This window comes from Miscanthus floridulus, chromosome 4 (genome assembly GCF_019320115.1).
Source record: "Miscanthus floridulus cultivar M001 chromosome 4, ASM1932011v1, whole genome shotgun sequence".
In the NCBI taxonomy this organism is placed as follows: Eukaryota; Viridiplantae; Streptophyta; class Magnoliopsida; order Poales; family Poaceae; genus Miscanthus; species Miscanthus floridulus.
The window spans coordinates 90,655,710-90,683,268 of record NC_089583.1 but is presented as its reverse complement, the minus strand read 5'-3'; the positions used below and the strand labels follow the sequence as shown (position 1 = coordinate 90,683,268).

General features: G+C 46.1%; 2 protein-coding genes across 2 annotated transcripts; both read left to right on the top strand.

Moving 5' to 3' along the window:
• The first annotated feature begins 462 nt into the window (after positions 1-462).
• LOC136549988 (ribulose-phosphate 3-epimerase, cytoplasmic isoform) lies at positions 463-4,340 on the top strand. Its single transcript, XM_066541419.1, has 8 exons — positions 463-778; positions 1,466-1,470; positions 2,617-2,679; positions 2,760-2,866; positions 2,936-3,033; positions 3,632-3,724; positions 3,803-3,844; positions 3,951-4,340. Exons 1-8 carry the CDS (start codon positions 665-667, stop codon positions 4,104-4,106), a joined length of 678 nt encoding a protein of 225 aa, XP_066397516.1. The 5' UTR covers positions 463-664; the 3' UTR covers positions 4,107-4,340.
• A 1,263-nt stretch (positions 4,341-5,603) lies between these two features.
• On the top strand, positions 5,604-22,372 carry LOC136549987 (uridine/cytidine kinase UKL1, chloroplastic-like). Its single transcript, XM_066541418.1, has 14 exons — positions 5,604-5,939; positions 6,093-6,184; positions 6,559-6,628; positions 6,726-6,844; positions 7,472-7,568; positions 7,725-7,804; positions 7,933-8,127; positions 8,218-8,301; positions 8,391-8,451; positions 19,812-19,872; positions 20,490-20,583; positions 20,912-20,984; positions 21,769-21,851; positions 21,956-22,372. The coding sequence occupies exons 1-14, from the start codon at positions 5,723-5,725 to the stop codon at positions 22,100-22,102; spliced, it is 1,473 nt and encodes a 490-aa protein (XP_066397515.1). The 5' UTR covers positions 5,604-5,722; the 3' UTR covers positions 22,103-22,372.
• Positions 22,373-27,559: the final 5,187 nt, after the last annotated feature.

Genomic DNA, 27,559 nt, shown 5'->3' with positions numbered 1-27,559 from the left:
GATAACAAGGATAAGAAAAAAAGATGAAAATAAATGGTATATACGCGAAAAATATTGTCTACGAGAAGGTCCTCACTTTATGAAAATGTATTATCTTCTGTTTTGTATAACTGTTATATTTTCTTATATTTGTGTCCTTTGATACTGATATTTGTCGTGTCCATCTGTGTTTCAGGTAATAGAAGAAATTTAGGAACAATAGGAGACAAGTAGCGAGTGGACATGTTATTGATGGGATGTACTCATTATATTATAATACATTTTCAATAACTAGATGTGAATTTATGTTTAATTTGTAACGTGATGGTTATTATTTCTAACATGCCTCTTTTTTTCTATGGTTAATATTTAGCTTTATGTCAAATAAATTGTTAATGAATGGATGACATTTTACATATGTTCTACACATGCGGCTATCTGTCATGAGATTCATGTATACCTGTAGCAACACGAGGGCACCTAGCCAGTCCCTTAAAAAAAACCTTGCTCCTTCCCTCCCGTCCCCTTCCACCGGCCACCTCACCAACTCCCCTACAAGCCGCCGGTCAGGCGCCGACCGACCGAAACATCGTCTCACAAAGTGTTCGCTGCCCGCCTGCCCCCATCAAGTCCTTAACTACTCTGCCACCAAACCGGGGAGGAAGCAACCCAGCGGAAAGCGGACATGGCGGCGGCGAAGATAGCGCCGTCGATGCTGTCGTCGGACTTTGCCAACCTCGCCTCGGAGGCTGAGCGCATGGTCCGCCTAGGCGCCGACTGGCTACATATGGACATTATGGTACGATCCCCTTCCCCCCTCCAGCCAATTCCGTCTCATCCATCGCGGGCGCAGGCGCAGCACCGCTAACGCGAATACGGTAGCGGCCTCTGATAGGAGCGATAGTATTTCTGGGCAGGGTTGAGTACGCTGTAATCGTGTCCTATGGCGTGGGCAGGATTAAGCTATCGTTGACTAACTTGCCGTTGGATCCTTTTTTCTCGAACTTAGAGTTGGCACATCATTTTGAAGAAGAGCTGGCAGTTGGATCAATTACTATGCAAATCAGGTTTTATGCGATACTGTGGTATTTAGAGTGATCGATTCTTGATTCTGCAGGATTTGTTCAGAATTGGGCTTTTGTCTTGTTGGCCTGTCGACCTACCCAGTGTATTGCTATACGCATGTCGTCATGGAAAAAGTTAGATGAATATTAACTTTTAGAGTATGTAAAGTTGAAAATCAAGCTTGCTTTTAGTATCAGTTTCCTCCTAATGCAGTAATGCTGTACTCAAATGTACTGATTCGCTTACTGCAAACTGTTAGCTGTCGTTTTGTTCATGGTACTGTTACCTAGTAGCTATCTGCTTATGTCTTCATTTTTGCTAAATTCTGCTGCCTCATCTTTATGATTGATGATATAAATATTCAGAATTGAAAGCTTGTCCTATGCTAACTTCTGTTCTTGTTACTCATATTTTCTTGTAGGATGGGTGAGTTGGTCTCTAATTCCCAATGTGGTTACTTCTATTGTGGTTTGCTACTGAAGTGTCTGGTGGTGATAACTCTCAAGTATCATTCGCCCTTTTTTAAGCCGCTAGCATGATTGTAAGGCCGCTTACCCCAGCTTACAGGAAGTAACTTATATAATGAATACATGCTTGAAAGTAAAATTTCATACCCAGATTGTCACTGTCCTTAAACTCATTCAGACCCTTATTCTTGTTCAGTTTTCACCTTTTCTTGTTTACTTATCAGAATATTCAATACATACAGCAAAATTTGTGGAGTCTTATGATAGAATTTCTCTACAATTAAATGGAGACCTGCACATAAAAATGCATGGAAACAATAACACGGAAAGTCCTATGGACCAACCTGAAAAAGGAAACAACATACTTTTGATTTTGCTTTTTGCATATTTTTTGGAATGAAACCCCATCATTGATAAAAGCACAAGGGGTTTGCAAGTTGCAAATAATGAAAAGGAAAGTACTGGTAAGCGTTACTCTGATATTTCGGGAACTCTCTTGATGCCCTTTGAGAAAGAAAGTATCAGTAAGCATGAAGTGTCCAATTGCCAATCAATATGCCGTTCACTTCTATTTGTTGGATTTGGATCAAAGATCCAACATTCCTTGATTGTAAATAGAGAAAATGAACACTTGTTTTTGCAAGATGGTGAAAGATACTCGCTACCATAGTCCATTATATGAAAGATACACCAGAGCAATTTATCTCCAGCTCTGAGATCCATGCAGGATTTGGAGTTTGTAGGATAAAATAAAATGTTTTAAACACACGTGTTCAGTCCAAAATAATGACAGAATTGCATAACTAAATAATGCCAATGTGCCCACAGCTTGGGCCCCAAGAATCTCTAGTGCTAGGAGTGAGGAGCTCCAAAAATTCTTGGATCTGGAGCTGTGCCAAATATGGTCTAATTACAAACAAGTGCCAAATTTTTCACTGCCATTACTTTATTTATCAGGGGTCATTTTTTTTTCAAAAAAAAAACTCTCAAGTATCATCTCAATGTTAAGCTATTTTGATGTCTGAAAAAGGATTGATCATCCTTCTGGAAATAAGCTACCCTTTAAGTATTTTATTTTAACTTTTCTGTCTGTTTGCAAATGCAGGCACTTCGTTCCTAATCTGACTATTGGGGCTCCGGTGATCCAGAGCTTGAGGAAACATACCAAGTATGGTCTTTTGATCCTTTGCTTATATGGATGACTTCTTATTCTTCACAGTCCCAGTTGTTCTAACCGTTGGTTTTTAGAGCATATTTGGACTGCCATCTTATGGTCACAAACCCTTCAGATTACGTAGAACCATTTGGAAAGGCTGGCGCTTCTGGATTCACATTCCATATAGAAGTTGCTAGAGGTGAATACACATCTGTTGAATGGCCTAGTATTTTCACTTCTCCTCTTCTTATGGAAAAACTTGATGCAGACAACTGGCAAGATCTCATCCAAAGCATTAAATCAAAGGGTATGCGGCCTGGTGTATCATTGAGGCCAGGTACTCCAGTGGAGGAAGTTTTTCCCCTGGTAACTTCAAGCACTCACTACACCTTGTGAACTTATCTATACACAGACAAGAAACCTTTCATACTAGGTCTGAGTAATGGTGTTTTATTTTCACAAGCTCTTAAAAACTCTTGAAATTTGTTGGTGTTTGTTGATATATGTACTTACAATTCTAGCGATTATTGAACGCAATGGCAGGAGCTCTGCCTTTCAATTAAGTAGGGGAGCAAAAGAGTTTATGTACAAGCAAAGAAAACAATTCTACCGATTATGTCTTTGTTAACTGCTAAACTCTTTTGATCAAGTGACCATTTTGCACAAGTACCTCTTATTTCTCTTGTTCAGATGTTCATTTATTATGACCACAATACATTTGATCATGAGAGTAACTGTACTATGCAGCGCATTCTTAATTCCACATTAAAGATCACTCTTTTGATCAAGTGTGCTGCTTAGACCTGTTTCCATAGAACCTTTCTACCATCGACCATCGTCGATCTATAACTTTCAGAACCCTTTTCAGTTGTATTTCCTTTTCTCTGAGTGCGTGACATATGGACATTTCTTGCTATGGATTTTGTGAAGCTACCTACAGTTGTATTAACAATTAATTTTACAGGTGGAAGCAGAAAATCCAGTAGAATTGGTTCTTGTGATGACAGTTGAGCCTGGTTTTGGTGGTCAGAAATTTATGCCAGAAATGATGGATAAGGTTTGTTCTCATTGTTCATTATTGTATATTTCTGATGTTGAGCAGTTATGTTCACTTTCTGCAATCTGTGTGAATTAGGTGCGCACACTGAGAAAGAAGTACCCTTCCCTTGACATAGAGGTATAATATCATCCATGTCTAAGCATTGTTCTTTATCTCGTAGGTTTTTTTTTTCTCCGTCATTAATTTCAATTGGCTGAAAATACTTTATGATTTGTTATATCAGGTTGATGGTGGTCTAGGTCCTTCAACCATAGATGTGGCCGCAGCTGCTGGGGCCAATTGCATCGTCGCTGGAAGCTCTATATTTGGCGCTGCGGACCCAGGAGCCGTCATATCTGTGCTGAGGAAGAGCGTTGAGGGCTCTCAGAACAAAAACTGATTTTAGTGTTTCTGCTGTAAACTAGTTCGACCCTGCACGTCATATGAGCTGATCCTCACATTGCTCCCAAACTGTTAAGCGAGAATAAAATTTGATGATCCTCACATTGCTCCCAAACTGTTAAGCGAGAATAAAATTTGATGTTGGCCTTGACGCCACTATCATGTAACCCACACATTTCTTTTTCGAAGGACACCTAAAGCTGAACGCCTTTTGCAATACGCTTTTTGTCTGCCCTGATTATCTTCTTGTACCCCTTCATATGACGCTTCCTGTGCCGTCCAGAAATGGCGAAACATTGGCATGGCTGTTAACAAGAAGTAAGGGCATGTTTTTTTCCAAATAAGTCACCTACTTATAAGTTAAAAAGTAAAATAAGTGACTGATTTTGCTAAACAGCACCAACTTATAAGTTACCCCTGCTTATAAGAAATAAGCTGGTTCACCCCTGCTTAAAACTTATAAACCACTATTTTTCGCATGGGGCCCACACCTTTCACTTAACAGGCATGAGCTTATAAGTTATCTACAACCAAACATGCATAACTTATAAGTCACTGGTTTTCAGTCACCTGACTTATGAAAACCAAACAGGGCCTAAATACGGGTATAAGAATCGTGCTCATGCCTATATACTTGTGGATATGTCGTCATTATGCATTTTCTCGTTATAGACCATTTGAGTTGAGCCCTCCATAACTAGCAAACACGAGGATACAATTTAGCGCGCACACACCTCGTGCAGAGCATTGAGAACCATTTTTAGTTTACTAGGACGTCGATAGGGCACCTACCATCTGACTAGTTCGCTTTACCTGTATATTATGGCTTTATTCTACTGTACTTCAACACTAATTTTCAGCGAACCAACAGTCACAGCCTATATTATAGTACAATTCTGGACAAATCCTACATAATCGATAATCGTTCACTCTGAACCACTGATGGCTGTTGATAGTGATATCGATACATTCGCACTCGATGGTGGTCGGTGCATGATGACAATGCTCGTCCTCCCGGTCTGCATACACAAGTGAATTGCCAAGCGCATAGCTGCACACAGGCGAAGCGAGCCAAAGCATCCGATCTGCCGGTCTGCCCCTGTTCCGTATGCGGGGTGCGCCCTACGCATCATTCCCCCTCACCCCAGCCTTCCTCCGTCCACATGGATGGTACAACAAGCACGACTCAAAATACAAAACTTATTTATTCTTTAGTAACACTACAGACAAAGAATTTAATATTTATTTTTTGTTTTCTCCAACCATAAGACTTAAAAGACAACCCTTCCTATAAATAGGTCTATAGAAGAAAGGATGGTCAGATTTATGTTAGGTCTCTTCTAATATTTAAAATAAGTTTTTTATATAAATACTATTGAAGGCTATATGTATTACGTCGAAAACTTATTTTTTTTTCAGGCGCAATAGGTCTCGTGGAGACAGCCTGAGCATCTCATCAACGTGCGCCGCACGGCCGCTGCTTCCATCCGCACCGCGGGACCCCACTGTCACGCACTCACGCTCACCGGCCGCGCACACAAGTGACACGCTCGCCTCCCACCAGAAACCTGCGAATCAATCCCGAATCCCGATCGGCCGGCGGCGCCGGAGGCGATGCAGGAGAAGGCGGTGGACGACGTCATGGAGGCCGCGGTGGGGGCCCACTTCAGCGGCCTCCGCCTCCAGGCGCTGCGCCTCTCCACCTCCGCCCCCACTTCCCCTTCCTCCTCCCCCGCCGCCGCGGCGCACACGCACTCCAACGGCGCCGTCTACGCCAACGGCACCGCCGAGCTCCCCTCCCCTGCGGCTGCCCGGCAGCCTTTCGTCATCGGTAGGTCGTCATGCGACCCCTCCCTGCTAGCGCTCGCCGCTCCAGCGGGTGGAATGGCCGGCTCGGCCCCGCCCTTTCTCGGATTCTCGTGCTGCCTAGCCCGCTCCTCATTTGTTGGTCCTGATTCAGAATTTCTGCTTGATTTTCTCAAAGGGGTTTCTGGAGGGACGGCGTCGGGGAAGACGACGGTGTGCGACATGATTATCCAGCAGCTGCACGACCACCGCGTCGTGCTCGTTAGCCAGGTGTGTGTGCTCACTGCTGCTTCTGTGGCTGCGGCTGGATTGTTTTGGTTTGAGAACGTCCTCCTGCTGCTACTGCCTCCTGTCAAGCTTGGCTCTGTACTTTCCTGGTTTTGTGTAGTGTATTCGAACTGGAAGATCGGAGATGTAACCTAGTGATTTCATAGATGGGGAATAGCTGAAGATTCTTGTGTATCTGTATGGAAATGCTAGTGAGGTTGTGCACACCCTTCCATTTGACTATTCTTGTGGGCTGCGATAGTTAGAATTGACAAATATGGATTTGGTTTGACAAATTGTGCAAACCAACCTAATGGTGGAAACTTCTGAAAAACCGGTTGAAACTTAAAACTCATTTTGGGCTTGCCATTTTGCAGGATTCATTCTACCGTGGCCTAACTGCTGAAGAGTCTGCACATGCACAAGACTACAATTTTGATCACCCTGGTACTGCATTTGCTGTTTTGGGTATCCTGCCTGTGTCAGCGATCAGAGCTGAATTGATTTGTTAACATGTGAGATGGACTGTATTCTTTGCTTGCAGATGCATTTGATACAGAACAACTTCTGGATTGCATGGGACAACTGAAACGTGCTCAACCTGTAAATGTTCCTATATATGATTTCAAGAAGCATCGTCGGTGTTCTGACAGCTTTAGGAAGGTAGCAGTCACTCACAAACTTGTCAGCGTGAAAAAGTTGCCAATCCTTTGTGATTTCGAGTTCATGTCATTGACCTTTGAATGATTTTGTAGAACATTTCTTTCCTTCTTTTGTATGTCTGTAATTAGATGACTGTTTCATACTATGAATTATAAACCTAACTCCAACAAAACTGCCTTTGCGTGTTTTTTTAGAGCATTTGCAACTTTATTTTTGATCCTCCTTATCTGCGCCAGAGGGGCAATCTACAGTAAGGCAAAGAAATTGGAGGTTTGGTTTTTTGTTATTGTCATATTCTGTTTTTTTTTCTGTTATAGCTATAGATATTGGTGCAGAGCGACACACTTCTTCTAAAAGTAGCATTGTAAAATCACATAAGGTAAAAAACAGGGTTGAATTAGCTGGCATATATAGTAAAATCATGATGATACTATATATCTCATCAGTTGTCATATGTCTATGTTCTGTGTTTTTGTTTATTTCAGTAATTCAATACCAATATATACCTAAAAAAATGGATTCTGATTTGTCATGTTTAAAATTAGGAAGTTCATGTGATTGTAAGCTAATAATAAACTTCACAACCCTTTTACTAACTAAGCACATGGTCCAATTTCATTTTGCCAGGTCAATGCATCAGATGTCATTATTTTGGAGGGCATTTTAGTCTTCCATGATCAGAGAGTTCGCAATCTGATGGACATGAAAATTTTCGTAGACACAGGTTTATCCTCATTCTCAGTGTAGCATTTGTTTTGTTATAGAAATTATGAATTGCTCCTTAATTTATTTAGCTGAAATGTTGTTCCTTTTTTTCTTTGTGCGCGCGCGTGCGTGTGTGTGTTGGGGGGGGGGGGGGGGGTCGTGATGCGTAAATCAGATGCTGATATTAGGCTTGCTCGACGAATCAGGCGTGATACAGTTGAAAGAGGAAGAGATATTAGCTCAGTGCTTGACCAGGTAGTCCTATTATTATTATTTTTTACCTTGGGTTTATAACCCTGCGCTATATGTATGCCCTTTACATCTTCCCCCTTTTTATATACAATTTCTTGTATTGCAACATGAAATGCTGTTGGCATGTGTAGTATGGGAGGTTTGTGAAGCCAGCATTCGATGATTTTGTTTTGCCTTCAAAGAAGTATGCTGACGTGATCATTCCTCGAGGAGGTGATAACCATGTAGCAGTTGATCTGATTGTTCAACATATCCGTACCAAACTTGGTCAGCATGATTTGTGCAAAATCTATCCGAATGTTCATGTTGTTCAATCAACTTTTCAGGTAAAGCTAGAAATCTTTACCATTGGTTTAAATTTATACTGTTATTTTGCTATTTTCGTAATTCCTTGCCTTTTGTAATGAATTTGACAGATCCGAGGAATGCATACACTTATTCGTGATAGGGAAATTACTACACCTGACTTTGTCTTTTATTCAGATCGATTGATCCGTTTGGTACTACTTTATTTCATAACCTTTATTTCCCTTCTTCAACTTCATGGCCAGTTATTTGATCTAGTTTATTTATGGATTTGCTGTGTAAGGTAGTGGAGCATGGTCTTGGACATTTGCCATTTACAGAAAAGCAGGTTATTACTCCAACAGGTATTTTGCATGTGGCACCTTATATCTCGTAGCTGCTTAGTTGTGCACCTTATGAGTATTTTACTTCTTTTTTTTTATTTTGTTCCATCCTGAATGTTTGACTTTCAGGTTTAGGCTCAGAGGAATATCTTTTGTAACTATCTAGAATAAGTTGATACTTTATGCCATCTTAGTTCCTGAGATAGTCTACGAGAAACTTAGCCACCTCAACAGTAATGGATTACTGTCGACGAAATCTGATCGGTAGTCTACCGAGGGGTATACCCACAATAGTAGATGATCGGTGGAGGTGTGTGTAATAGGAATCGGATGGTGACACAATGCGCAGGGACAACGATTTAGACATGTTCGGGCCGTCTGATCGACGTAATACCCTACGTCCTGTGTCTTTGTTGGATTGTATTGAATATGAGATGAATTCGAGGGGGGTCCCTACCCGCCTTATATAGGTTGGGGGTAGGGTTACAAGTTGGTTTAGGCCTAGATCTATTTGGTTATATGGTAAGTATTTACAAGGAATACGATATCTATCATATAAAAAAAGAATTTCCTTCATCGTCAAGATGTCTTCTGATTGCCTTGCGGTGCACGCCGACTAGAACTAGGCACCGTAGGCCTTGATCTTATGGACTGGACCTCTCCTGGCGGTGCGGTCCATGTCCATTGCTGTGGGTACCTGGGGTTATACCCCCACAGCTAGTCCCCGAGCGTCTTGTATCCGCTAAACAACGCCGTCTTGAGCAAATCCAAGCAGTTTTAACTTGGAGTCAAACAGTTAATCTAATAATCCGACCAATTTAACTGGTAATCCAAACACGTGCCGACCAGTTTAACTGATGATCCGAGCGGTGGAAGTCGAAGCCAACCAGTTTAACTGGTAATCCAATCAATAAAATGAGGTGCCGACCAGTTTAACTGATGATCCGAGCGGTGCAAGTCGAAGCCAACCAGTTTAACTGGTACGCAGATCTCGGATTTAGCCAAGTAAGGCTTGCCAGAAGGATGTAAGGAGCTCAAGTTTAAAATTTTAAAAAATTCTCCACCTTTGGTGAAGTGTACACACTTAGGCTTCGTTGACGAAGTCAGATGATCATCATCCCTGACTTAGTCAAAGAGGATGTTAGTATCGATACATGCGCCGCTAGGTGCAATGTATACATTGTAGTTCCTGAGCCTGACAATAGGTGAAGAAGACACCTAGTGTCAGGATCAAAGAATATCAACGATCACTTAGTTAGAATAACCAACTCCCAGCTTACCCGAGCACACAGCTAGTCCCCAGCTTAGCTGAAAACCAGTAAGGAGAAAAACAATACACTCACTGCAAGGTGAAGTGTACACACTTAGTCCCCGAGCCTGCTGTAAGATAGAGAAACATCTTGTAGCAGGATCAAAGAACATTATTAATATTGAGATCAAATAATATATTCTCAGCTTAGCTGTGAAAATTATACTCACCGCTAGGTGAAGTGTACACACTTAGTTCCCGAGCTTGCTGTAAGATAAAGTTGCATCTTGTAGCAGGATCAAAGAATTAAGTGTAGAGGACGAAGTCCCCGTGCTTAGCACTGGGCATGTGGAGTAAAACTCGATAATATCGAGCAATAAAACATGGAGAAAACGGAGAGTGCTTAGCACGTAGATTGCTACGATAGATATACTTATCAAGGCCCTTGACGTGCCGCCCAGGATCAGCACCTTGATCCGGATAACGTGGACCACCTTGATAGCACATATGACATGCAGCGTCGGCAAAACGTAGTAAGCCATCAGGCGAATCGACAGACGAGATGTAGCAAAATCCGACCACCAAGGGCGCCCCTAGCTTAGCTGACGATGAAGCGACGGACAATCCAAACGTCGAGAAGTCCCCAGCTTAGCTGGCGAGCCTCCGGTATAGCTGACGATGAAGCGACGGACAATCCGAACAGTTGATTGACGGAGAATCGAGCACCGAGTAGCCTAACCAATTGGTCGGCGGCGAAGTGAGCGCCGAGTAAAAGTGAACGCCGAATAGTCCGACCAACTGGTCAACGACGAAGTCATGAACCTAGCGGTTTGACCAGTTGATCGGCGGAGAAACCTGAAGGCCAGGTGGTGCTACCACCCAGACGATAATTCTGCAATACAAATATGTAGAACGGGTAGTACATGATTTAAAGATAAAATATGTGAACTCGGTGATGAAGAAAACAGAGCAGAGTTGATTAGGATCAATGTATCGGTGAATTATATATCCTGCAGAGTAGTTTATGTTTATTTGGAGTTTATTCATATTTATATAAAAGAACGAAATCTCCGTGCTTAGCACTGGACATAGGAGTAAAATTTGGAGAGTGCTGAGCACTTAAAAATGGATAGAGTACTTAGCAATTAACCGTGGTGAATTTTGGAGAACATGGGGAAATTTGGAGAACATGGAGAGTGCTTAGCACTATACCGTGGCGAACATTGGAGAGCATGGCGAAATTTGGAGAACATGGAGAACATGGAGAAATTTGGAGACCGCGGCGAAATTTGGAGACCGTGACGAAATTTGGAGACCGCGGCGAAATTTGGAGATCGTGGCGAAAATTGGAGACCGGCGCAGCTTGATTACGACTCAGGCAGCTCGCTTGGCGGCTCGAACGGCTCGGCGGCTCGAGAGGCTTGGCGGCACGGCGGCTTGAGCGGCACGGCAGCTACGCAGAGTTGTAGGCAAACGGGCCTAATCGGAGCCTGGCGGAGTCAATTCGCGTGGGGAGGCGAAGCCCTTGAGCGTGTCCGACCGAGGCGAGGGCACAGTCTGATTTTAATGGCGATAGTATACGTCATCTTAAAGATGTTTAGCATGGAGAAATACAAAAGATAATTGGAGAAAAATTACGGAGAAAACAACAAATGGAGAAAACATCATGAAGAAAATCATTATTGAAATGCATAAATACATAAGGGGTAAATATCTTAGTAGGACGTCTCAAGGATAGAAACGCCTGAGGTGTTCGATGCGCCAGGAGTTAGGGATGTCTACGCCATCTTGATCACAGAACCTATATGACCCTGGTCGGGTCACAGCCTTGACGATGTATGGACCTTCTTGGAGTCGGCGATGCAAGCCTCCATTCTAGCTGAGATGTCGATTGCTTCGGCGATGGCGAGTCCTCTTTCGCAGTCGTAGGCGGTGGAGACACTGGCACGCATGGTGAGAACGCCCTGTTCCGTCAGGATCTTCAACACCTGGTAGACATAATGAGGCACGGCCATGAACTTGGCGAGAACTGGTCGACCAAGGATGGCGTGGTAAGCGGTGTCGAAGTCTGCCATGAAGAGGTTCACGTACTCAGTACAGAAGTTGTCGGCGGTGCCAAACTGGACTGGCAAGGTGATCTGCCCCAAAGGTTGGGACGCCCTGCCAGGTACAATCCCCCAGAATGGAGAGTCAACAGGGACGAGATCGTCCTTTGTGAGGCCTAACTCGGTTAGGGCTCCGACGAAAAGGAGATTGAGGGCACTCCCACCGTCGATGAGGACCTTCTTGAACGACACGTTGCGGATGGTGGGATTTAACACGAGTAGGAAACGCCCAGGGTATGGGATATCTGCCCACTGGTCGGCCCTACTGAATGTGATAGGATGTTCCGACCAGTCTAGATATTTGGGATCGGCGACTGTGTTGTACTTCATGATCGACATGACCTGTCGAGCGGTAAGCTTCTGCTGGCGTTTGCTCTCGGAGGCGGCATATCCTCCGAAGATTGTGGTAACGGTCTTGTTGGCATCTTGGAAAGCATGTCGTGTATCCTTAGGACGCTCCTCCTCCTTGCCATCATCTGATTCGTCGTCCTTGCGCGTCTGTCGTTTCTTCTCTTCATTGCGGAAAGCTTTGGCCATGCCATGGCATTGCCGCATGGTGTGGTTGCTGTTCTTGTGAATTAAGCATGGACCGTCAAGAAGTTCTTCGTAGGCAGCATTGAAATTTCGCTTAGCGCGTGGCTGCTCTACATTGTCGATGGAGTTTTCCGGTCGGCGGCGACGAGGCCCTTGATCCCTCTGACCGATCATTATGACGGCGTTCGCGATCGTCGTAGCGCCTGTCGCGATCTTCATAACGCCGTTCTTCGCGGCGATCATCATCATGACGTGGGTGGCGATCCGAGCGGGAAGCACGAGCGACGTCGTCCTTGAACAGCCGATCGGTGTGGAGTTCGCCAATGGTCTGGGGCCTCTTGCGGTAAAGCTTGGAGCGCAGCTCCTGATGGTGATAGAGTCCTCTGGTGAAAGCGGAGATGGCCTCGTTGTCCCCGATGTTGGGGATGGTGTTCCTTGTTTCGGAGAAGCGCCTGATGTAGCTTCGTAGAGGTTCCCCAGAGGTTTGATGGAGTTTCTCTAGATCATATTTCATGCCAGGCTGCGGGCACGTTGCCATGTAATTCTCGACGAAGACTTTCTTGAGATCATCCCAAGATTCGATGAAATCCTTCCTTGGGCCCATAAGCCAATTGTTGGCTGTCTGGGAGAGCATGACAGGCAAATAATTTGCCATTACGTCGCTGTTTCCCCCGACGGCACGTACGGCGATCTCCTAGAGCTGCATCCACTGCTCGGGATTAGCCTTGCCGTCGTAGGGATCGACCCCAAAGATCTTGAAACCTGCAGACCACTGTACAACTCGCAACCTTGCTGTGAAGGGGCAAGGTCCCGTTGGCTCGATAGCAGGGAGTGGTCGGAGGCCGACGGGGTTGTCATGTTGATCGTCGTACTCCTGTCGGCGTTGGAGTTCTGCCTGATGTCGCTTGGCACGACTGTTCTCGATGCGATTGTAGACATCGAGATTTGCGTTGATGCGGTCACGGGCGTCACCGCGCAGGGGTTGATTAACCTCTTGGTTGGCGTTACGAGTTGATCGGTGTAAGGTCCTAATGGCTAGAAGAGGGGGTGAATAGCCTATTAAAAAATTCTACAACACTTAACAAATCAGTTAGATAATTATGAGGCGAAGCGAGAGTTGCGCCAGCCTACTAAAAATGCAAGCCACCTACCACAATTCTAGTTTATGTAGTTTCTATCCACACAATAACTATGTCACTACACTAAGTTGGTGTACTCTCAAAAGCTAACTAAAGAGCCACACTAACTAAACTAACAAGCTCTCACAACTAGCTACACTAAATAGCTTAATAACTAGTTTATAGTAATGTAAAGAGAGTGAGCAAGATGGTTATACCGCCGAGTCGAGGACTGGACCAATCAATCACAAGAATGAATACCAATGAAGACCAATCACCTCGGAATCAAATGATGACAATGATTTTTTATCGAAGTTCCCTTGCTTGTCAGCAAGCTACTCCTCGTTGTGCCGATTCACTCACTCCGAGGTTCACGAGCTAATTGGCATCACACGTCAAACCCTTAATAGGGTGCCGCACAACCAAGACAAGATGAGGATTACCCAAGCCACGAGTAATTTACTGAAGTACCTTTTGGCTCTCCACCGGGGAAAGGTCAAGAACCCCTCACAATCACCACGATCGAAGCCGGAGACAATCACCACTCTCCGCTCGACGATCCTCGCTGCTCCAAGCCATCTAGGTGGCGGCAATCACCAAGAGTAAAAAGCGAATCCCACAGCGAAACACGAACGCCAAGTACCTCTAGATGTAAACACTCAAGCAATGCACTTGGATTCTCTCTCAATCTCACAAATATGATGAATCAATGATGGAGATGAGTGGAAGGGCTTTGGCTAAGCTTACAAGGTTGCTATGTCAATGCAAATGGCTAAGAGGGTGAGCTTGAGCCGGCCATGGGGCTTAAATAGAAGCCCCCACGAAATAGAGCCGTTATACCCCTTCACTGGGCACAACACGGGGTGACCGGACACTCCAATCATATTGACCGGACGCTGGACCTCAGCGTCCGGTCACGCGATGCGTGGCACGTGTCCCCTCTCTTCAAATGTTGATCGTCCGATCTCAACGGTCAAGTGACGACCGGACGCAGCAGCTCAAAGTGACCGGACGTTGAACCCCAGCGTCCGGTCGTTTCTAGTAAGCATCCAGAGACGTCTTTTCACGACCGGACGCGTCCGGTCATGCTCGATCGGACTCACCCAGCGTCCGGTCACTTGGCGTTTCCCCTGTGCACGACCATTTCAGTGTGATCGGACGCAGCCAGCCAGCGTTCGGTCGTTTCAGCGCTAGCGTCCGGTCGACGACCGACGCTGCGCTTCTTCTGCTGCTACTGACCGGACGCGCCTGTCTTTCAGAGACCAACGTCCGGTCGCTTACAGTGACCATGTCCGGTCGCTTACAGTGACCACGTTCACCTGAGTTCATGGCGCCGGTGGCACCGTCGGACTGTCCGCACTCTACGGGCGGACACTCTGCCGGTGAAGTTTCTAACCCTTGCTCAAATGTGCCAACAACCAAGTGTGTCACCTTGTGCACATGTTTTAACATATTTTCACAAACATTTTCAAGGGTGTTAGCACTCCACTAGATCCTAAGTGAGAGGAAGAGTGAGCGAGGGGGAGGACTTATGGATCCTTTTGCAAACCCGGAGCGTGATGTCGGATTGGAGGTGGATGTCGCCCCGGTCTTGGCCGAGCCGGATGCCGCGTCGTTGGGCAGTGAGCAGCTCGAGCCTTCGTCGGTTGCACCGTCGTCGGATGTCGCCGGGTCGGCCCAGTAGCATGTAAAAATATAATAGTAGTTAGCAAATGTAGGAAGTTTTAAGTTCGTGGGGAAGCCCCCGTGTAAGACGTTTCGTGGTGTGTTTTAATGACTGTAATCGGTTTTTGTTTTTGTGATGGAGTTGCTCCGTTCGGGGAAGCTTGTTCCCTTTCGTTCCTTAGTTCTCCCTTAGCATAATTTTGTTTTAAATTTCTTTCTCTCTCGTACCTGCCCGTTTGTTTCGTGGGCTGCAACTTTACAAGCCCGGGGCGTGGCCCGCGAGGCTCGGCCGGTCGTAGCCGAAGGAAAAGGCGGGGTGCGATCAGTCGGAATGTTCTAAAGCAAAGTTACGTAAGGTAAAACAAAGGAACGAACTACCCTTTTACTCAGGTAGGAAGGAGTTTCTTTATACAAAAGCAAAAGAGTACTTAAGGTAAAAAACAACAAAGGGGTAGTAGAGCCCCCTGGTGGAGCCCCTGAGCGCTCCGAGCCGAACAGTGTTTGTGTCGGGGAGCTCTTGTAGGAGCGTTCGCTAAGTAAGGTAAGAGTGAAACTTAGGAAAATAAGAAAAGACATAGCCGTTCCAAGGTCGTCGGAGAGAGCATCGTCGTCGTTGTCCTTCAGTTGGTAGGCTTCCGGTCGGATCCCTTCATGCTCCAGTCGTATGGATCTTTGTCCGCTGCGCCCCCTTCTTCGGTCGCTGCCTCCTCGCCTTTTTCTTCCCTTGGCCTGTCGGCCTACCTCAGCAGGCGCCTGAGGAGCTGGCAGTCCTTGTAGAGATGGTTGACGGGATAGTTGTGGTTGGGGCACGGACCATCCATGAGTTTGTTGAAGTGGTCAAGCAGTCCCTGTTGGGGCTGCCTGGGTGCGCGATCAGCTGCGGCGATCAACGCGGTGTCGTCCGTCCGGCACCAATCCTTTCTGTTCTTTTTGCCCCTCTGAGTGGAGGGGCCTTCGTCTGGATCCGCGCGCTTGGGCTTGCCTTTGTCCCGACCTTCGCTGAAGACTGCTCCGACTGCCTCCTCGCCAGAGGCGTGGTTGGTGGCGACGTCGAGTAGATCGCGGGTGGTGCGGGGTTTTTGGCAGCCAAGCTTGTGGATCAGGGACTCGCAGTTTGTCCCGGAGAGGAAAGCGCTGATGACGTCTGCGTCGACGACATCAGGGAGGGAGTTACAACGTTGGGAAAACCTACGGATGTAATCCCGTAGGGATTCGCTGGGCTCCTGCTGGCAGCTCTTGAGGTCCCAAGAGTTTCCCGGGCGGACGTATGTCCCCTGGAAATTCCCGACGAAGACCCTCTTGAGGTCTGTCCAGTCGCGGATACTATCGTGTGGAAGGAATTCGAGCCATGCCCGAACATGCTCCCCTACGCAAATGGGAAGATATTGGATGATGAAAAAGTCATCATCTACTCCTCCGGCTCGACAGGCGAGCCGAAAGTCTTCAAGCCAAATGCCTAGGTTTGTCTCCCGGTGTATTTGGTGATGTTGGTGGGAGGCCGGAAACGCTGCGGAAACGGCGCTCTTCGGATGCGCCGGCTGAAGGCCCATGGCCCCGGGCCCTCAAGGCTGGGGCTCCGGTCATCTGGCCATCGAGCCCGACACGGTAACGACGTCCGCCATACGCAGCAGGCGACACGGTAACGACGTCCGCCATACGGCAGCAGGCGACACGGTAACGACGTCCGCTTCCCTCGATGATTCGGCCAGGGTCCGTGTCGTTTGCTGCCGTATGGCGGACGTCGTTACCGTGTCGGGCTCGACGACGGTTGCTATCGACACTACGAGCGTCCCGGTGCGGTCGGTGTGGAGCAGGCGCCTGGTTGGACCGTGGCGCGGCTGCCACTCCCCGAGCCGAGCCTGCTGGCTGCGGCGGCGAGTGAACGGATTGATCCGGCTGGTGCGTCCCTGTCCCCCCGGTGGGGAGAGAGGGCGAGGGCCGGAGTCGCGATGCGGAGCTTTCCGCCTGTTGGACGGCGGCGGCCTCTACTAGAAACCGGAGGTTTCGGTAGACTGCCCGCTCCTGAGGGTCGACGGGCTCGGGAACACCGCAGAGAAGCATTGCTGCAGCAACGATATTCTGGTCGGCCCGGGCGAATTGTGGGACATCGTTCCCTTCGCTCACGATGTCGTGCTAAACCTGACGAGCGCGACCCCGGGCGCCACCCGCCAGGCCAGGCACGTGGGGCGCAACGTGCTGTACCGACGGCGCCGGTGCAGACGGCGGCTGATTCTGCCGTCGTTGTCGTAATTCCTCAGTGTGTGCTTGCGCAGACGCGAGGGCTCCCGCACGCGGGTCCGGAGGGGTGAGTCTGCACAGACTCCGCAACCATCGGCGGTTGTCGCGGAGCGTCCGCCATAGCGCACTCCCGGGACGGACAGTGGCGGGGTGCCACGTCACAGATGCTTGAACCGTTGCTCTCGCCATCATCATCCGGAAGTTTGTGAGGAATGGCAGGAACGAAGCCCACTACTACTCCCACGAACTCGGACGTGAGGGGGGACGGTGCCAGCATCCTTCGGAGCCCCCGAGCGTAGGCGTCCGCGGAGGGCGCAAGGCCGTAGGGGAACCGATCGTATGGCGTTTGTGGCGTGGGCGGTACATTTCCTCCGGGTGACTGGTGAAAGAGCAAATAAAGAGTGAGTAGCACGCATAATACTTACAGTGGGGTTTGAGCAGAGAGTTTGCTCGGAATGAAGCGCAGATGCCGCGCCGTCGAAGTCGCGCGTCCCGGAGTCGATGGAGGACGTTCCTCCGACGGGTGCCGGGTCGCGAGCCTCCTCGCGGAGGTGGAGTACGTCGAGCCGGTCGGTGACGAAGTCCAGGCTCCCGAAGCGGAAGGCCTGGAATGGCTCGAAGACGGGTGGAACCCGCATCCCGGCGGGCGAAACTGCGGGGAACTCCAGCGAGCCGAAACGGATCGTATCGTCGGAGCCCGCCACGGCGGGAGTGGCGGAAAAATGGGCCATCCGATGACCAAAAGGTGTTGAACGTACAACGTCTTCCCCACGGACGGCGCCAACTGTCGGTGCAGAAAGTGACCAACTAGTAAATATTTGTAGTTTTGCTGTACGTTGTGATCGGAGGTGGTCTAGCACTCAATGACATAGGATTTATACTGGTTCAGGTAACGTGCCCTACGTCCAGTCGGGGTCGGTCGACGACTTTATTCCTGAGCCCAGGTGCTCGAAGTCTGTAGTGGGGGTACAAACGAGAAGGAGGAAGAATGGGGTGTACAAGAGGTTCGGTCGGCTCCGATCGGAAGGGTCGTGGTCGGAACTGGGCGGTCCTGTGGTTGGGAGCGTTGATGTCGATCTAGTGAGTCTGGGCCTGAAGAAATCGATCTCCCCTGGTTGGAGGGAGTGCATCCCCTTTTATAGATGAAGGGGATGGCTCTTACAGGTGAGAGGGGGAGAGTACAGATATTTCTAAGTTGCCTACGGTGATAAAAACTGGATAATGGTTGAAGCCTCCCAATATTGTCGATGTCGCTGTAGGATGTCAGATGCGTACGGAAGGTCGAGCTATCTTCTTCAGGAAGGATGACGCCGGTACCTGCAGAATACTTCTGGATGCCTAGTGGCATGTGAGGAGCTATGCTTTATTCACCTGGTATGGCAAATCCTGGAGCCCATACCGCAATCGGTGTCCAGAGACACGCGGAGGGGGCTTACCATATGGGAGTTTCTAGCGGCCCCTACAATACTTTGTGTCAGGGTGGCTGCAGAGCATTGTTTCGTGTAGGGTATGGTCCCTGGTACAGTGGTGTTGACTTGTGAGCCATGCCTTGCCTTTCTCTGCACGCCTTCTGGTTCTTTCCGAGCGGGCGTCCCCAGTCGGAGAATAGTGATGGCGGTGTTTTTCTATGAATCCCGGTAGGAGACACGGGGTCGGAGTCGGAGGCGGTCCTCGGGTCAGGCTTTCCGAGCGGAGGCCGTGCGGAGGCAGCCGGGGCCTGACGCTAGCGCTCCGATCGGAGAGGCCGTTCGGAGCTGGCCTAATCCTGAGCTAGTGCTCCGGTCGGAGAGATGGGCCGAAGGCGGTCTGGGCTTGAAGCGAGTGCTCCAGTCTGTTGGATTTAGACTTTCGGGCCGGTCCAGAAGAAAGAAAGGCCATTTTTCTGGGTCGAGCCCTGGCGTGGAAGCCGGTCCCCGAGGGACCCCGGGTTTATGAACCCGACAATTCGGTTATATGGTAAGTGTTTACAAGGAATGTGATATCTATCATATCCGAAAAGATCTTCCTTCATTGCCAAGATGCCTTCTGATTGCCTTGCGGTGCACGCCGACCAGAACTGAGTACCGTAGGCCTTGATCTTATGGGCTGGACCTCCCCTGGCAGTGCGGCCCATGTCCATTGCCGTGGGTACCTGGGGTTATACCCCCCACAATTACCCTATCGTTGAAATATGATAACTTGTGCCACATTGTTATGTATCTAGCTGTGTTTGCTGATAACATTAGTACCACTTTGAAATGGCAATTTGTGGCTGGCTGTAAAAAAATATTTGGATAGGATTTTCTTTTATTGTGTTTGAAATATCTTTGGAAAACGAAACTAAAAAGGCATAAAAAGCTTGTTGATGATCCTTCTCATTTCAGACAATTTGTGTTTTTTGTCATTTTTTGCCTAGGTGTATCTTACATTGAGAAATAAAAATACTATGATTTTGGTTGAACGTCATCTCATGTCATATTTGTCTGGGTTCAGGATCTGTTTATATGGGAGTTGACTTCTGTAAGAAGCTCTGTGGAGTGTCTATTGTGCGAAGGTAAGCCAAATAAAGTTACTTTCAACACTAACACACAATCAAAAACATTTCAAGAAGCAGGGATCTTAATGATGTACAGTTGGACACACACACTCTGAATTAACCATGGCTCATGATAGATGTTAAACAAGAATGTACATGAGGATTTGTTATGTAGAGAATTTTGCATTATATCTTGGCGTGTAGAAGCTTCTGCCTTTTGTATTTGCCATGCTCTTTTTTAAGCATCAATGGCAGGTGCTCGCCTTTTCATTTAGCATATTTGCCATGCTCTTGCAACATAGTTTTGTAAATAAACCAGACTAAATATGTGGAACATTTCCTCCTGCTTTATCTGGATACTCTTCTTTTATGAGTATTTCGTTCCTTTTAGGATTCATACTTCACCATCATGAATCATTATGACCACTTGGTACTCAATATGTTCGCGTTTAACTTCTGTGCAAGCAACATGTTCTGAAATTCCACGTTATCATCCTTGGCATGCAATATGTCCCTACCCCCCTACCCCCAACACACACACAAAATGCATTTTTGCAGTAAAATTTGTGCATTTTTAATATATTAATAGAGTTATGGAGTAATTTTAGCTTTATTTATACCTCATTTAATTGCAGTGGTGAGAGTATGGAGAACGCATTGCGTGCTTGTTGTAAAGGAATAAAAATTGGTAAAATTCTAATTCATCGTGTTGGAGACAATGGACAGCAGGTAAGCATTCAGATATTATGATAAACGATTCCTTAACAGGTACTCCCTCCGTTCCAAAATGTAAGGTGTTTCGGGTTTGTCCTAACTTCTAAGTCAAATTTCTCTAACTTTGACCAAGTAAATACATTATCAACACATTTTATGGTGGATTTAATGAAATTAATTTGATGTTGTATATGTTGGTGCATTTTTCTATAAACCTGGTCAGTTTTAGATAAGTTTGACTTAGGAAAAAACTAAAACATCTTACGTTTTGGAACCGAGGGAGTATGTTTCAAGTGATCAAACTAATCGCCATGGATACTTATAATAAACTTTCTGCATCTAGCTTGTTTATCACAAACTACCCATGGATATTGCTGAACGACATGTTCTACTTCTGGATCCAGTGCTTGGTACAGGTCAGTTTTGCCTGCTACTCTGTTTCTGCTGCTTGTTTGTTTGAACTGAAGTTGATTTAGGTTGTGATGACAAAAATAGATTCAGGTTGTGATAACAAAATAACATCCTGTAGAAACTATCCACATGTCCAGAAATTATTTGGTCTACGAGATATCCTGATACAATATCACTCAAGGATAATCAATATTGCATTCACAGATGTGCAATCAATGAAGAATCTTGTTTATTGGCATATCTGTTTGGAAATGCCCTAAATCTTGTAAAATCTGATGCATTGCTGAATTATTAACTGGTCATTCTTTATGCCCTCAATAAATATGAAAGTTTGGTGTTAGACTAGCCACAACGTTGCTTTTTACCGGTGCCCAAACACTCTCTCTCCTATTTGGAGCACCGATGCCCACGTTGTAGCCGGTGCTGAGATCAAAAAAAAAGTGGCCACCGATGCATGTTCGTTCACCGGTGCTTCAAACGTTAAAAAATATTATTCCTCGTTCGCCTCTGCCTCCGCGGCCGCTACGACGGTGTGTCACAGGGTCCACAAGCACAGTGAAGCACCGGTTCCCACGCTGTGAGAATTGGAGAGCTGAAGCATCGGTGCTCTGTGTCAGACTGAAATTTTTTTCGGCACCGCTCACACTGTGGACAGTCTTACATCCTTCTCTTGAGTTTGAAGCAGATACTTCTTGTGCTTCATAATTAGTTTGTACAGTATTTATCAGGCTATGAACTGGTAGCACAGGTGGATCTCACTATGCTCATGACGATGACTTTATTTTATAGGTAACTCAGTGGCCCAAGCAATTGACCTTCTGATAAGAAAAGGTGTTCCTGAGGGTCGGATCATTTTCCTCAATCTCATCTCGGTATATTTCTTTGCATATTTAATGGTTCCAATGCTTATTATCTGTTTTGTTTAGTTGCATAACCCCCTTCTACACTCCCTTTTTTTGTGTGTGTGTGGAAGCAGGCTCCTGAAGGGATTCAGTGTATTTGCAAGCGATTTCCTTCGCTGAAGATTGTAACGTCTGAAATCGATTATGGTCTGAACGAGGAATTCAGGGTGATACCAGGACTGGGAGAATATGGTGACCGCTACTTCGGCACAGACAATTGATGGCTCATACCACTCTGGGTGTGTGAAATCTCACTTGATCCCTGGAAAGGGACGATATCTTGGAAGTACCATTCACTATGGAGGCCGTAGTTGTGTTTAATAGTTTGTACAACCTTTGACATAAAAGCTTGAGTGCTTGACAAAGGGCAGAGGGGGATGCCAGAGAAGGATGTCTGTGAACTCGGAGAACGTGTTGTACGATTTTAGCCTTGTACGGGTGCAGAAACATTGTTCATCACCTGATGTTTTCAAATAAGCGTCTTTGATTCAGGTGGATTCAGGTGGTGTTTAAATTCAGGGAGTAAAGTTTAGAGATGTCACCTCGGGTGTTACATCGGGGTGTCGAGTGTTCGAATAGTAATAATAAAATAAATTACAGAAGTCCTTAGTAATCCGCAAGACGAATTTATTAAGTCTAATTAATCAATCATTAGCATATGTTTACTGTAGCATTATATTATCAAATTATGGTTTAATTAGGCTTAAAAATATTTTTATAAATTAATCGTAATCTGTACAATTAGTTATTTTTCTAGTTTATATTTAATACTCTATGCAAGTGTTTAAACATTCGATACGATAGAAACCAGCTTTAGGGGAGGAACTAAACCAGGCTTGCTTCTCGGTGAGGACGTTTACGTTCTTTGCCGATCATACAGCTTCGGACTTGGTGCACTAATTTGGATTAAGCGGCGGCGAATGAGGTGTGGAGCTGGAACTGCATCGAACTCTGACGTGGTGGTCGAGTCCGCTGATTCGGGGCCAAAGCATCGAACGACCATCACACGCTGACAAGAAAATCATAAATCATTGCAATTGTCAAAGTTAAAAAATGTGTCTGAAACCGTACAAGTACAACAGAGATGCAAACCGCTTAAGCTGCAAAGGATAATTACCGTATTTCAAATGTTGACACGGATTGTGGCTACTTGCATGACAAACTTTGATTCAGCAGGTAACGCCAGTAGACACGTCCCAGTAATATGATTTCAGCTGGGTTGGGTGGGCCATGGCGTACTCCCAGCCCAGTCTCTGGCGGCGCTCTCGACCTTTTTTTTTTCCTGTCCCGTCTGATACGTACTTGTACATACGAATGGGCCGTGCATGATTCCGTTGACGGCTCAAGATACCGAGGCCATTGTTCTCAGCAGTAAAAAGTCCATTTTGCCACCCTCAACTATCACAAAAGTAAGCTTTTTCTCTTTCAACTCTAAAACCAGAAATAACTCCTCCCTCATCTTCCAAAACCGATCACTCCATGGCTGTTTCCCTCGGTTGTTTTTCTTTTATATTTATTTCAGCTAATTTTTTTTGAAAAATTATAGTAAATCATAGAAAAATCATAAAATAGAAAATCCAATTATGTTGGACTTTACATGATTAGGTCTACACAGTGAGTAGATCTACTCATGTAGAGTCAAACACAATTGTATTTTCTATTTTATGATTTTTCTATAATTTATTACGATTTTTTAAAGATTATATATATATATATATATATATATATATATATATATATATATATATATATATATATATATATATATATATATATATATATATATAAGGAAAACCATCAAGCCATGGGAGGTCAAGTGACCGGTTTTGGAAGATGAGTAAGGAGCTATTTCTAATTTTAGAGTTGAGGGAGAAAAAACTGACTTTTATAATAGTTAAGGGAGGCAAAATGAACTTTTTCCTTCTCAGCACGGACGTTTGGATGGAATACCACCTGCACATTGCGTTTGGATTTTATCAAATCGTCTTTGGACACATGACCCACCAGCATATGGGCTGTCAGGTGGGCCTGTTATAGTGTCATGGTTGCCCTCCAATGGTACAGGCCGGTCCTCCGTGGTTGGGGCTGTCTGTCGAAGTCACGAAGAGATTCTGCAATCACCAGCTACTAGAGGTGTCACTCACTCGAGGGGACTTAAGTATAGTACAGGTGACCCATGACCATGCATGCCCTCTCTCAGTTTTCACTTCCCAATGATGGTCTGATGCAATACTTCAACACTGGGGAATGGAGCCAGGATTCCAGGAGCAAGTATGCGCATGAGCTTTTTTTTTTTTAAGATAATGGATAGATTATACCCGGCTTCATCTATCAACTGATAGAATCATGCCAATTATTACGTCTCGCCAAAAGACATACACACTTCAAAAACAACACCTTTGCCGCCAGCCACACTGGTAACCGAAACAAAATAAAGTTTAGACTAAACATAACCAAGACGTCTTGTAGATAACTATCCATTTGAACTAAAAAACTGCGGAGCTAGAAAGGAACTGAAGCGTGCACAACCCACAAACGCTTGTCCTTTTGCTAAACAGCAATAAACTATACGACGCATGATGAATTTAGGATAGGATACAAGTATTGCAGTCCATTTCAATTTCTACGTAGAGACTTATTTGGATGCACTCGTATTTAGGGATAAAAGTGAATCTGAAAGATATCAGTTATCGAGGCTTTATTTTCAAGATTTATCGTGTTTTTGACAAACAAAAAAGGGGAAATTGGCTGGCGGACACCCACAGTGGTCGTCGTTTGCTGGCGGACACCCAAAGTGAAGCTGTATGCTAGAAGACACTATGGTTTGTTGTAATTATGCCAGAGGACACCGCGGGCCGGTTTCCACCGGTTGAGGAGAGAGAAAAATTCAGTTTGGACATCCGGCACCCCCGAGCCACGTTTGGGTCTGGTTGGACCAACTAATAACCGACCCGAGCCTGGTCTGGTTAACCGGCCCGTCCCGCCTATTAGGGTTTTAGCGGCCGTCACTTTCCCCAATCCCACTCCCGCCGCGACGCCATCCACTCCGGTGCCCGCCGCTGACACCTCTAGCCTCGGCCGTCATCCACCATGGGGGGCTGAGGATCTGTAGCACCCCCGCGACCCAAAGATGTGGTCTTTTTTTTGAATTAGGATGGATCCGACGTCCGCCTGTAGATTGGCAATTAGAGTACCTGCCTATGTAGAGCAAAGACCAGATGGGCTCGATGATTATCATGTAACTGCTAACTTCATGCGTGTGGTGGACAAGGATATCTTTAGTTGGATGGGTTTTTATGATTGCCTTGCTGAGGACATAGTTCATGGTAAAGATCAAGCACTAGAGGTTACTTTCTTTGACAAAACCAAGGATGAGACAGTGCTCATAGATTTTGATTCTGCTCTGCTACATGCATTTGATGTGTATTGAGACAGTAGAAGGGTGCCACTGACTGTAGAGGTTGTTGACACTGGTCCTCGTTTATTACAGTATCAAGTTTGTAATGCCAATGCATCTGGTGATACTTAGTCTGTTGTTAGCACAGAACAGAGTCAGGTCATTTGTTTGCCATTAGCTATGATTCTGCCTGATGAAAATCCAGTAGCTGTTCATACTGCTGAAGCTATTCATAATCCAGAAGCTGTTGATAATCCTAAGGTTCATGATAATCCTGAGGTTGATGCTAATCCTGAGGTTGATACCAATCCTAAGGTTGATGCCAATCCTGAGGTTGATGCTAATGCTGAGGTTGATGATAATCCTGAGGTTCATGCTAATCCTAAGGTTGATGATAATCCTGAAGGTGATGATAATGTTGAGGTTGATGATGACTGGGGAGAGTCTGATGAAGTTGAGTATGTAGGAGTAGATGATGAGAAAGAGAAGTACAAGGATGTGCTCATTGATGATGCTGAGGATAGTGATTATTATCCTGACACTGACCCAGAAGATGATGCCAGGCAAAGAAGAATGGGAAAAGGTGGACATTGACTTCACTCTCCTTCCTCCTAAATGCAATAGAGCAGTAGGAAGGCCAAGGAAAAGAAGGCTGGTTGGTGCTGAGGAAGATGGGTCAAGCAGCAGGGGGAAGAGAAGGTGTAAAAGGTGTGGTGGATTTGGACACCTCCAGAAAACCTGCAATGAAACTGTCCTAGACCCTGATGCACCACCACCTGCACCACCAAAGAAGAGGAAGACTTATAAGCCAAAAGTGGTTGAGATTATAGAGACCACAGATGACCCATCTAAGAGGAAGAGGAAGAGGAAGGCCTCCTCCAAGGGGAAACAACCCAAGAAGAAGAAGGCGACTCCTGCTGAGCCTACACCTCCTAAACAAGCTACACAGTACATGATCCATCTTTTGCCTTCATTTCAGTTAGTTTACTGCATCTTAACCACATGTTTCATCTTGTAGGGTTCCAAACTCCCCAGTCACTAGGACCCAGGCCAAACACCAAGTGGTAGATAGCCCAAGGCCCCTGACTAGGAGTCAGGCTTCCTCACAACTACCAGGCAGTCCAAGCGCTTGCACTAGGAGCAAGAGGGCCCTGAAGGACTTGTAGGCACTACAAGCAACACAGAAAGAGAAGAAAGATTATGTGCTTTTTCTGTGCTTTTGTGGCTTCTGTGGCATATGAACACTGCCAGAACAAACTACAACAGCTGGAGGGTATTGTAGTTGGTATTGTATCGAACTGCGTATTGTAGTGAACTGGGTATTGTAGTGAACTTGGTATTGTATTGCACTGAACTTGGTATTGTATTCTAGTCAACTTATTATGGTTGCTGTGCCACCTACCTTTTACTGGTAATGTTGCTTGCTGTATTCAAGTTGGTAAAGATTAAAATGTATTAAACTTGGCAACAAAGCTCAGAACTCCTACAAAGCACATGGCAACATTCACAAACATTACAAAGCAAAGTAAAGTTCATGCATTGTTCATCCACATGGCAACAAAGCAAAGTAAAGTTCATACATTGTTCAGTCAGATAACTGCATTCCATTCATTTCACAAACATTACAAAGCAAAGTTCATGCATTGTTCATCCACATGGCAACAAAGCATATGGCAACAAAGCTCAGAACTCCTACAAATACACTGACCACATTCATCCACCTATTCTACTCATAGCAGCCCTCTGACCAGAAACAACATTGGTCAGGTTCAATAGAGACTTCTCCAAAGCCTTCAAGCCTGACATCACTGTTGCAGCATCCACGCCATCTCCTGCGCTCGGTGGCTTCCACATGAAGAAACCGCACTTGTTGTTGCCCTGTTCACGCCGAAAAACACAAGATTGGGATGAACCCTAGATCAAGATTTCAAAAGGCCAAAATGGACCACAAAGAAATGAAATGAAAATAACTCACCCAGTCCCGATTCCTGCAAGTATAGAACTGCTTGTCTGGGTTGTTTTGGGTTCTCGACGTCCGCTCCACAACAGTTGCCGTCCTGCAGAAAGGGCACAGTGGCTGCGCCTCTCTCACTCCACGCAAACCTGTCGAGGACGAAGCGCCCTAGCCTGTCGCCATCTTGCACCGGCCTCTGCTTGCCCTTTCCTGTCGACGACGCCCGCCAGACAATGCCGCGCCCACCCGTAGCCGCCCGCCAACGCCGTGCCCGCCCGCAGCCGCTGCCGCCGCTTCCTTTGTCGTGGAGACGGGGGAGACTGAGAT